At 38.2% G+C, this 12248-nt stretch overlaps 1 protein-coding gene across 3 annotated transcripts in view; it reads right to left on the reverse strand.

Moving 5' to 3' along the window:
* DTWD2 (DTW motif tRNA-uridine aminocarboxypropyltransferase 2) overlaps positions 1-12248 on the reverse strand; it is a 64282-nt gene that overhangs the window by 14472 nt on the left and 37562 nt on the right. For all 3 annotated transcript variants that reach the window (XM_085041978.1, XM_085041979.1, XM_085041980.1), the window contains one exon: positions 11135-11324. In XM_085041978.1, coding sequence (XP_084898104.1) covers positions 11135-11324 — 190 coding nt within the window. The remainder of the gene's footprint in view (positions 1-11134; positions 11325-12248) is intronic.

Raw genomic sequence — 12248 nt, forward strand, 5'->3', positions numbered from 1 at the left:
ATTAATTCAGAGAGCAGACATCAGAAGAGTCAACTAAGATACAGCCAGATGATGACAGTGACTCTTGAAATTTGTCTTTTTCTTCTGTTCTGGGTGTTTTCTGTGTGAAGATGAATGAATGCTTCTACATTTCTACTTTTACATAAATTGTAATCCTCTCTCAAGGTGTTCAGACAGTTGGCTATACAACATGAACTGTATTACACTTCTGTCTGTGAGCACTAACTACATTAGAAGGAAGTTTTAACTTTCTCTAGAGCGAATGTATCTAAAATGGCAGATTACACTTTAGAATAGCTGCTTTAATTGCCCCAGCAATTAAATTCTTCTAATTTTTGGACATGCTTTCAGAAACTAAGTCCTGCTCATTCTTTAATGCTCTAGGCTTGAAAATGGCAAATTCCCAAATAAAGTTTTATTATCTGGACACACCAGAGAGCAGGATCACAAGCCCCACTTTCTCTTAAAAAGTATGATAGAACTATTCATGCACCTCGAACCATTTCAGTTTCTCCACCACCTCATTCATGATATTACCCACCATTAACAGAAAAACAACAAAATCAAATTCAGCTAATTTGCTCAGCTATGCACAGTGCCAATTTTGCAGTGATAGTTCTGCTACTCTTGCAAGTTGAACTGCTGACAGAAGACCCTACAGCCAAATACAACTCAATGTCCTACACCTTTTGACACTTTTGTATTTTATCACATCAGCCATACAGTTTGCTTTAAACCAGATGGCATTTTATGACTTCCTGTCAAGCATTTAATCCTTCAGGGGAAGCCCATGGGACACTCCTACCTAGTAATTCCAGTAGCACCACTTGACTTGAAAAACAGGTGGACCCCTAGAGGAATGGGGTTTTCTAACTTTGTTTTCTTTTAAACAAAAAGAGTGGCAAGAGTGCTTTGAGCAGGCATGTTTGTACCTTTCTTTTTATATTCCATCAGCAGTTCCTTCCTTAGTGCTCAGTGAGGTCCTGAGAACAGTTTGCATGCCCCTTCACTGACTCCTACAGAAGAGGGAAAAGAATGCTCTCCCAAAGCGCCCCTGTGATGACAGCATTTCAAGCAAACTGCTTGATAAGACTTACTCTCAGGCATCCCATACCATCTGTGAACCCAGGCTCACCCAGCAGAGGCAACACAGAAACCACAAACACAATCCAGTAAGTGCTAGTCACTTTGCACAGCATGAAGTTTTGACATGAGCAACAAGGTAAACTGGCAAAGAATTCTTAAAGCAGATGTTGATGTGACTGACTTTGGCAAAAGATCAAAAGTCTAGAATCTCAGAGATAGTTTGGGTTGACAACTGCTCAGGCATATTACAAGATGGTCAGTGAACAATGGAAAAGAAACAGAAATGCTTTAAGTGTTTCATAAATATTTCATCACACCATCTTCCATACTGTAACAGATTTGGGCCACGTTTCTCAGAAGCAGAGAATAAGAAAAGCTCCCCCTGCCTGCCAAATTGCTGAAGTTCTTTTCTATTGACTGGAGTTCCAGACAGCATACAACCTTGACATTTCAAATTTATAGGGCCTTTTTAGAAGACAGCACATCAGCTATGAAGCGGCAGCAATGCTTTTAATTAATCAGTTTATGAGGTCAAAGACCACAGTTTCTTGTCATCAATAACACCTTTTGTACATTTTTCCTTTGCATTGAAGACAATGAAGTACTTTGAGGGGTATTTTTGGAGTACTAGAGTATTTTAATTTACCAGTAAGACTTCTTACAACCTGATTATACTGTTTGCAAACAGAAGTGTGTTTAGCAAACTGTACCCATCTTATGCATTGAGTGTCAATGTCACAAAAAGGTCGGAGAGAAGGGAGTAAATAAACTCAGCAGGAATGACCCTTTGACAAATGCAGTGCTGAGTAAGAACATTCGTGCGGTACCTTGAAACTTTGCAGTTTATTGCCACAAACAAGTTCATAAATCACCCTGAAGGTCTTGCCTCAAAACAATTATGTTTACCTTTAACAGGCTGCAAACATACAGCCTATTTTAACAGCTTTATGATGAGGCATTTTACCACAGGATTCCTGAGATCTCATAGAACTATGAGCAAACAAAAATGCTTAAGAAAGCAAGCATATGGTAGCATTTACCTCACCTACTAGTAGATCACATTTTTTTCCAGTTCATTTCAAGCCCATCAAACTGTGTAACAAAGAACACCTAAATTCAATTGGAAAAATGGGGGAAACTGAATTTGAGATAATGTTGAAGTACTCTGGGAAAAAATTGGCTAGGATACCTGAGCTGAAAGCCCAGCACACATAGGAGTACATAAAAACCTCAGGGGGGTTTATTTATTTATTTTTAAGGAATCATGGAATACTTTAATTGGAACAGACTTTTTAAGGGTCATTTAGTCCACCCCACTTCCACTTGGCCTTATAGAACCTCATGAGGTTCCCATATATCCACTTCTTGAGCTTGTCCAGGTCCCTCTGAATGACATGCCATCCTTCAGGAGTGTCATCCCACCACACAGCTTGGTGTCACCTGCAAATTTGCCAAGGGTGCACTTGATCCCTTTGTCTGTGTCATTACTGAAGATATTAAATAACACTGCTCCCAGTATAGACCACTGAGGGCACCACTTGCCACTGATCCCCACTGGAACACTAAACTATTAACCATTACCCTCTAGATGTGACTGTCCACCCGCCTCCTCATCCATCAGAATACCTATCCAATCCATCTCTCTCAAATTTGGAGAAAAGGATGTTGTGGAGGACCCTGTCAAAGCTCTACAGGAGTCCTGGTAGACAACATATGCAGCTCTTTCCTTGTCCACTGATGTAGTCCCTCCACTGTAGAATTGGTTGGAACTAGATGATTTTTAATGTCCCTTCCAATCCAAACCATCCTATTGTTCTACAGTTTGCAAGAGAAATTTTTGTATACACTACTGAAGACCTTGAACTAATCGCCAAGGCACTAAAAGGCAGGTAAGTTGAGCTGCAATGCACTCAGGTAGAAATAATGCTGGAGAGGGTATTCAAGGGGTTCTATCTCCTATTGGAATGTCTGTCAGCTAAACACCACTGGAACCAGGAGGGGTAGTTATGTTTGTTCTTTTCTACAGCTTTTGTGTCTTTCTCTCTTTCTTCTAATTTACTCTGCTTGGAGTTTTGAGTAACTCAAAATTGTATGGGCTTGGAGCCTGCTAAGTTGAATAGGGTGTAAGTTAATGTTTTGTGTAGTGTTTTATGCTATTATATGTTGCTCTAAACTTTTGCCACAGCCCTCAGGTTTTCTGAAGCTGATGTTACAGTTTTTTTTGTTGTTTGACCTCTGGAGGCTATCTTTGCAGTATTTCTCCCATCAGTCTAATTCTGAGTACATGAAAAACAATAAGCCCTTTTAAGAGGCTTGTTGAGACAGCTTTTTGGGGCTGGTATTACTTTACATGTCATGGAAGTAAGTCCACAAAGACTGAATGTTGAGAGTCTTGTATTAAGTTAATCTATCATCGTATTTGTTTACTCCTACTAAACAGAGTGTCAACAAATTGGAATCCCTCTTCCAACTAACAAAAGAATTTCTGTAATGGACTGACAAATAGTTTTTCACTTTGTATTACTACAATAAGTGTTCAAAGTGTATTTGGTGCAAAGACTTCAAAGCAGAAAAAATCTCATCATCAATGGTATTGCCTAGGTGCATGACAATTTAACAATTCCAGATCTGGTTCAGGATTTGAAATATTGTCTTCTGTGCATGTAAAGTCCGAAACATACACAGATAATGTAGTTAGATGCCTGAGTTATCTCCTAGTTGTTTGTGAAATTTTGTGCACTTCTTTTTAACAGGAGGCCTCTGGGACTGAAAGGGACGCAAGCAAGCAGATGTGCATCCAGCTCTTGGGCACTGAATTGAGATTTTCATCAAATTTGTTAAAATCCCAAAATCTCATTGCTGACAAGTAAAGCGTCCAGTTAAAAGTTTTTAAAAAAATAAAACAAAACAAAAACAAAAAAAAGAAGTGTGGGGGGGTTTACAATATGCTTTCAGTAACATTTATTTATAGAATTTCTTATGTCCAGTCACTGAACTTCATACTCCTTGTACAACTCTCCACAAACTTGTCACTACCATTTTAAATAATTAAAAGTCATGATGGTATTTTGCCACTTAACTAGTATACCTTCAATTTCACTTCACATGCTGAATAACATGGATTCACTGCAGGCTCCACTAACTTCTCTACAACTTCTCCACAAACTTACTCATAGTAATTGTAAAATAAAATTACAATCACTATGAAAACAGACTAGATACTGATGCCTTGTTTAGCATTTTTTACTGGAGACAGTGTTTCTTCTTATGACACATGGTTTTATTAAGGGCGTTTGGTCAAGGACCTGCCAAGAGTGATCTCTGCACACTGCTTCAGTCAGATTGCTTCTGAAGGAGCCATGAGGTGGGTGGGTAAGCAGCTCTAGTAAACTTGTGAGATATGTCACCTATTTTCAACAGCTGCGCTGAGCTAGCCCAATACTTCATATATATCCCAGGTTCTCCTAATCCTGTTCTTTATCAGATTGTCCACGAAGTTATTTCCTACAAGTATTACTGCATTACTACTGCTACCTAGATATGTGAAAGCATAAGCAGAAACATAGCCAATAGTATGCAGTACTCAAGCAAAAATCAGGGACTGTGATAATCTTAGACTGGGATGTTCAGACTCCCTGAGTCTTCAGGGTGAAAAGGCAATGAGACACAACTGCCCTCAGAAAACAGGCAATTCTAGAGCCAAACATAATTTTTGTGGCCAAAAGACCATTCTGGATACTTCATCCTTATTTCAAGAACCTCCTTGTTATCAAGTGTCCTGGAAGTTTAGAGCATTGGAGGTATGACTTTTCCTCCTTAGAAACGGATGTATACCCTTATATACACATCATGCAGGCTAACACACAGGAGATTAGACCTTTTCTGACCCAGATATGTGAACAGATCAACAAAATTTTAATTACAATTTTAAATTACATGGCCCTCACTAAAAATGCTCATATAGAGAGCCTGCTTTGCATCAGTTAAAATAGTTCCTGACTATTGAAGGTTGTTTTTCTCCAAGGGTTACTGCAAAAAGATGCCCTTGATGTTGATAAAAAACTCCAGCTCCAAATCTCTAAATGTTCACTAAAATGACTGTGTAGACAGTGTTTGTTAACACCTCTGAACAACAATCAAAGTCTGTACACATACATTCTCGCAATTTCTGGGTGGTTCTACAATATATTCCCAATATGGTATTTGGAACTCTGCATTCTCTTGCATGAGAAGAAATATACAAATTATTTTCAACTGTTAAAACAGTAGTTACCGTAAGTCAGATTTACTGACGATTCTCTGATCCCAAAGCTACATCTTATTTTTTAAAAGCTCAAGTAAGACTGCAGACAGATCTGTTAGAAGTCTTGAAAAGTGACATCTTAGGCTCCAAGAAAGCTGGTTAGAAAATAAACTCCACCTCAGGAATGGAAGGGTGAGAACAGAGAGAGAGGAAGAGCAAGAGAGCTCAAGAACATAGTCTTAAGTTGGATATAAAAATATCAACTTGCTTGAGGACCAGTGCTTGACAGTACAAGCACACATTCACAAATGCTCACGACTAGTCAAGCAGACTTAAGCATACAGAGCAAGCTCAACTGAACAGTAAACCACCAAGGTTAAAAATCCACTGTAAGAAACCAGATTTCAACTGATGATACCAACATTCACGTAACAAAGAAAATATAAGGAAAACAAGAGAAATTGTGAAGGCATAATGGGAAAAGACAATGAGGTGTTGAATATATGAGTAACAGCAACGCTGTGATGAATGCATGAATATGATGACTTGTTGGCACTGTGCTGCTGACATTATTATGCCCATTAAGTAGCAGAAGGGTGCATCAACAAAGAATTATAGTCACAGTGAATACAAAGCTTCCCCCAAACTCTAACTGAGCCCACTCATGCTCAAGCAGGCACACCATTCAGACCAACAGTGAATTAAGGTGGAAATAAGTTAAACAATCTGTGCAAATGGTAACATTAAAACTGGTACACTGTAACTTCATGAAAATATTCTATAGTCTTCTGAGATATTTACAGAGTATTTTGTCACTACAAAAGGTCTAAAAACACTTTTGTGTAACTGTTGTATTTTGTCACTACAAAAGGTCAGATTATTAGGTATAAAAACTGTGCATAACAACATAGGAAGAAAAAGCAAAATAATTAACAGTAAAGTACGCTTCATGCCCCATTCCCAACTATCTAAAATGGATTTTTTCTTGACTGTTAGCTAGACTAATGTAAGCTTAAAATTAGAGGGAAATAGTGTCTTCACACACCATTCTACATTCACTTAAAACTATTTACTGATACCTGAATAACAGAATACAAATTCTGCTCCCTCCTCCAAAATTCTCAAAATGAAATGTGATGCCACTGCTATGGTGAGCTGCACCAGAACATGGGCAGTGACAGTCCCCTCAGCATCAGCATGGCATGGTGCAGCTCCCAGTGTCACTGCTGCTCAGTCTCACCTCACACACTGATGTGCATCATTCTTCCCAAAACCCTATCCTGTGAGGAGGGAGCATACGGGGCAGCAGAAAACAGGATCAAAGAGGTGCAAAAGCTCTGCTGAACCCCAGATCAGAGTTAGTGAGCCCTGAAGGGCATCAAGTTCCCCCCAGGGCAGCCAGAAGGGCAGACAGTGGCTAGGGGAGGACTCCATTATCCCCAACCCAGGGGTGAGCCAGATGAGATAACAAGTGAGCCAGGACAGATGTGTGCCTTTAGGATTCACAGACATGGCCTCACACAGAAAGCAGCACAGTACCCCTTCAACAAGCATGGATCTTGGGGGTCCAGGGTGGGGGGCAAACACATGCAGCAAACAAGGGCTTCAAAGCCTTCATCTAAAAGATGACCAATCTCCCCTCCAGTGGGTACAGGGCTCAGTGCAAGGCCCTTCAGAGCCACAGAACAGTCACACTCTTCCTAAGGTCTCACCATGTTCAGCTCTGGAATCCAGCTTTGCCTCAGTGCCACAGCAAGATAACTCCAAAACACCCCAAGAGTGGGGAAGGAGAGAGTTGCAGGCCAGGCAGGGACCCTCCTGTTCTGATCTGGCTGCACCTTTGGCAACCAGGAAGGGGGCAAAAATAGTAAGAAAGAAGTAACCACACTATCCAGAAAGTGCCTGTAAACTTTCTCTCTTTATTGCCCCTTTCTGACCCCTCCAAAAAAAAGGACCAACAAAGCCAACAGCCAGCTGTGTAGCATTTTCCAATATTTTTAAGGGATGAATATTTATTGTCGACAATTATCCAGCATAAGCATGATGACCTCAAGATTTTCAGTGGGTCTTTAAAAAAGGAAAATAATATCAGGTGATAGAAATAATTCAATCAGGTTTTGGACAGCAGATTCCTGAATTTACAACAGTGGCCCAGAAATACTTACTCATAAATACAAGCAATTTAAGTGTTACCTACTTCTGATAAAATAGTAAGTACTTGCAATAGATTGTCTATTTTTTATGCATGAGGTTGTCAGTAGGTTAACTTTTTTAATTCTTATTTGGTGCTGAAAGAGGAGAAGGCCAAAAGTGGGGTTTACCCATCTCTTCCTACTATGCTGTACTTACCTCCTCATAAACAGATGTAGCTTCACCCAGACTGGTCTGTGGTTGCTTCATATAATACACCAACCAGCTAGTTCTTCTCTCAAACTAATTGCATCAACTCCTCCAAGGTACCTGAATACCTTCCCTGTATCACCTTTGCAACAGCAGCTGTTGCAAAAAAGCCTGCATTGTGTGCCCTAATACTTGTGGCCTCTTCCTCAGTTGTGGCTATGCAAAACATCCTGGGATAATGTGATTCTCCAGAGGGTGCCAGTTCATGGAGTACCATATGTAATCAATGTAATCATATTAAAGACTATTAAAGTCCTATGACGAGTGGCTGGGGGAGCTGAGGAGACTCAGGGCAGACTTTATCACTCTCTACAACTCCCTGAAGGGAGACTGTAGCCAGGTGGGGGTCGGTGTCCTGTCACATGCAATTAACAGTATGACAAGAGGACACAGTCTTAAGTTGCCCCAGGGGAGGTTTGGGCTGGACATTAGAAGGAATTTCTTCACAAAAGGGGTCGACCGGGCCCATTGGAATGGGCTGCAAAGGGAGGTGGTGAAGGCACCGACCCTGAAGGTGTTTAAGAAAAGACTGGATGTGGTACTTGGTGTCAGTGCCACCAAGTTGACATGGTGGTGTTCTGTCATAGGTTGGACTTGATGATCTCCAAGATCTTTTCCAACCTAGATACCATGATTCTGTGAAGTCACCTTAGGGCCAGTGTCTCATAAGTTTCTGCTATAAAGTTTGTCCAAACTCATGCTTTGAAATTTATGAAAAAATTCCAGACAATAAGAATTATTCTGAATCAAGATATAAATTAACATCTTTCTTAAAAAATTAAATACATTAGATTCAGAAATATGTTTCCTTTGAGGCCTCCTGGAAGAGCGCAATTTAAATTTCAAGAATTTTGTTCAAAGAAAAATGCTCTGCTGACTGAGCTGTTAATTAAAAGAGTTTTTAATTGAAGATCTCAAGATTTTAATGCTAATTTAAAACAACGAAGTGTATTAAAATATCCTATAGTATCTTGAAAATCACTCAACATAGCAGTTTGTATTACCCAAAATCAGCAAAGCTGTAAAGTAATACAATTCCTTTCAATGCCTCCAATCTATTGTGACTTTGTAGTACATCTTGCAATTAAGAATTGCTAACCTCTTCATTACTAAAATAGCTCTCTTCTGCCTCCAGAATATTGACTAAAAGCTCAAATCACCATTTACTGAATAGTTTTAGTTTATTTTTATATTACAGATAATGCCCACAGGAATCACATCCTCTTCTCCTTTAATATTACCTCTGTTTAGCTGTTGTCATATCCATTTGATTCCCTCTCTGGGGCCAAAGCCCACCTCCTCAAATGAAAAATACAGTGATACTCTAATCACTTTAGTCTCACAAAATTGCATTAGCAGCCCAAAGTTTCAAGACATGATGACCAAAACCTCTATTCAAATAGAGAACCATTTACAGACTATTAAAATAAGAACTATGACACAGAAAACAAGAAATAACATAGATACAATAAAAAGCCAGAAAAACCCTACAGTATTTGCCACAGTGTCTAGCTCGGTGAGAAAAATGAAACAGAACACTGTCACAGAATGAAAAAAATTTAGTCCCTAAGCAGTGCTGGTGTTTACTTGCAGATAGTTTCATTACAACCTTCTCCCATCCTTTAAAACAAGAGTGGCAATGCAATTCCAATAAAAAAGAAGGGTAGGGATGGCAGAATAAACCTTTCCTTAAAAAAAAAAGCCAGATAAAAAGTACAGAGCATTGATTAATAACGGCAGCTGTTAAAGACTGTAATCGATGCAATACAGAGTTCAACTATGCACAAAGAAGCAAATCTCCTAAAAAGGTTTTTTATTTTCCTACTGTCTGCTGACGTTTTTCCCTAGAGCTTGAAGTATGATCCTTTGCATCACAGTTTCATAAATCAATGCCTCTGAACTTTCTCAGAAAGGAAGTCTGTGACTCACCCCAGTGACAAACCATATCCAATAGCTCACTTCTGAAAAGTCTTAAACCCTGCAGAGAGGTGCCCACTGCAGGGAGTGAAGGTACACAGTGCCCCGCTAACAATTTCCATCTGGAAAACTGGCTCTCCAGGCTGTCACGTTGCTACGTTTCTATCCATGTTCACATACAGAGGGATACAGATTAACAACCCACACCCATGATTGCTCCTATAGCTTTGAAATTTTGTATGAAACATCTTAAAATACAGAAAACAATTGTGGGCAAATTACGTGTCCATAAAATCACATGAAGATGTGATTTATATCTAGTCTTTCTGGTGCAATAACCTCCTATGGTAGCAACACATTTGTCTGTAAACATGAATTTTTTTTTCATGTCCTGTACTACACACATACATTTTAATACCTTGGTGAAATCTAATGCAATAACTAAATAAATCTAAAATAAAGTAACAAACTGGGTTTTACTGAATTTTTAATATACATATTAATTATTTACATATTTAATAATTGTGTTAAATAAGGTTTCATGCATCATAGTCAGTATTAGTGCTCAATTTGCCCAGAGTGTTTTGCTGTAGTGTCTTAGTATATTTTCGTTATATTATTTTTACTTGTTTCATCACTTCAAAGTCTTTATCAGTTCCAATTCGCCTTATGCTGGATTTAATAATTTTAAAAGCATTATATCTATGTAAGATGATCCATAAGTGTGTAGTACAGTACTTATTTTATTAAAATAAACACTTTAACAGCCTCAGAAATATTAACTATGATCCTATGAAGAGAATTATTTTTTCCACTAGCAGAACCATTGGTTCTTAATTAATACTTTTTCTAAAATATACTTTCAATAATGTCCCTGAATGAAAATGACAGCTTTGTCAAAAAATTACACCTGGACAAATAATCCTAGTCTTATGGAAATACTTAAGAAATAGACACAAAATTATTGTTCATACAACCACGTGGGCACTATTTGCCACACATTTGCTGAGACAGAGTGTTTAATATGGTGGAGACCACAAATGTGAGAAGAGTGTGACATTTTCATAAGACACTACAAAATTCAACTTTCAGCTTTCCAGTTTCCGCAATGTAAAATATTTATGCAGGGGAAAGGAACGCTTCTTTTAATCACAAAGCACTTATTTCAATCTATGTCTTCTAACAGCTTAAATGAGACATTAAAATTTTCTACATAAATTAGTTTTCAATTTTTCAAAACAATGATTTGCCATGAAGTTACATACACTAACTCAAAAACAATAAAAAAAATTCAAGTGAGAAAGTGGAAACCCTCAACATTTACTGTCATCTTCCTTAAAACCATAAAAAATTGCTTTACATAATTGCTCGAGCTGTCTTTTTCTTGTTAGCTGGTTACAATGTCAGAAAACCACTCCCTTATAGTTAATCAGAAGCAAGAACCTATTAGTCAAACTTACAATTTTTATTTTACATATTATAACTCACCTGCTTGGGAAGGCGGAAGAGAGAATTTTTGTAAAATATATCTTTAGCCTGACTCCATGTTCCATCAATGATGATCATAACAGATGGACTAGAAGACATCACTGCAACTTCTTCCAAATTGGTTGCTTCAGCTCCAGGATACAGAATTAGAGTATTGGGATTTCTGCACACAGTTGCTAATTCAGGATACCTTCAATGCAAAGAAATGCAAAATTAAAATAATTATTGGAAGTTTTCATGACATACACATACTTTCAGATACCAGCTCCCACTCATCTCCACCAAATTTTACTTCAAATGCCCCTTTTTCAGCTATCATTTTCTCCTTTCAACACCTCAGAAGTTGTTGGTTTTCACTCTCTAAGTAGGGGCAGTCAAATAACACCCACAAAAGTAATCAGTGAAAGCTTCATAAAGCAATATATCATATATTTTCTGGTGTTTAATCACTAGTCTAATGTCTATTGGTACCAAAGATATTTTGAATTGTTTACCAACATTTAATATACGGATTCTAGCAAGATTTGTTCAAACCCTTGGCATAAAATTACTGCAATCATCCCATTTTTAACCTTGTATACGTAGAGAACATTAGCATGTTCTTGTCTAACATGAAGAAGTCCACACCTACATCTCACTTTTGAAGTCCACACCTACATGACACTTTTGAAAATGTTATCATCTCAATTTTTTTTAATTACTACTTCCACTAACTGCTGCAGTTATAGCTCCCATACTTTTATATTCTCTTCTTCCCTCCTGTTGGCTTCTACATATGGCAATGGTACCACAGAAATAACTACTGTCTATTTACTGTACAGTTAGTGTACATTGAAGCTCCAGAAATTTTTGCAGGACACCACTGTATGTTAGCCTATAAAAATCTTTGAAAGACATTGTCATTTAAATAGTATTCCAAGTATCAAAAACCAAGCTCAAGTCAGTCTTCCATTGAACACTCCAGGGATGGGGCAGCCCCAGTTTCTGTAGGCAACCTGTTTCAGTGCCTCACCGCCATCAAAGTAAAGAAGTTATTCCTAATATCTAATCAAAACCTACTCTATTCCTGTTTAAAACCATTCTCCTTGTCCTGTCACTACAAGCCCTTGTAAAA

Source organism: Lichenostomus cassidix, chromosome Z (genome assembly GCF_008360975.1).
Source record: "Lichenostomus cassidix isolate B80296 chromosome Z, HeHo_3.0, whole genome shotgun sequence".
Taxonomy (NCBI): Eukaryota; Metazoa; Chordata; class Aves; order Passeriformes; family Meliphagidae; genus Lichenostomus; species Lichenostomus cassidix.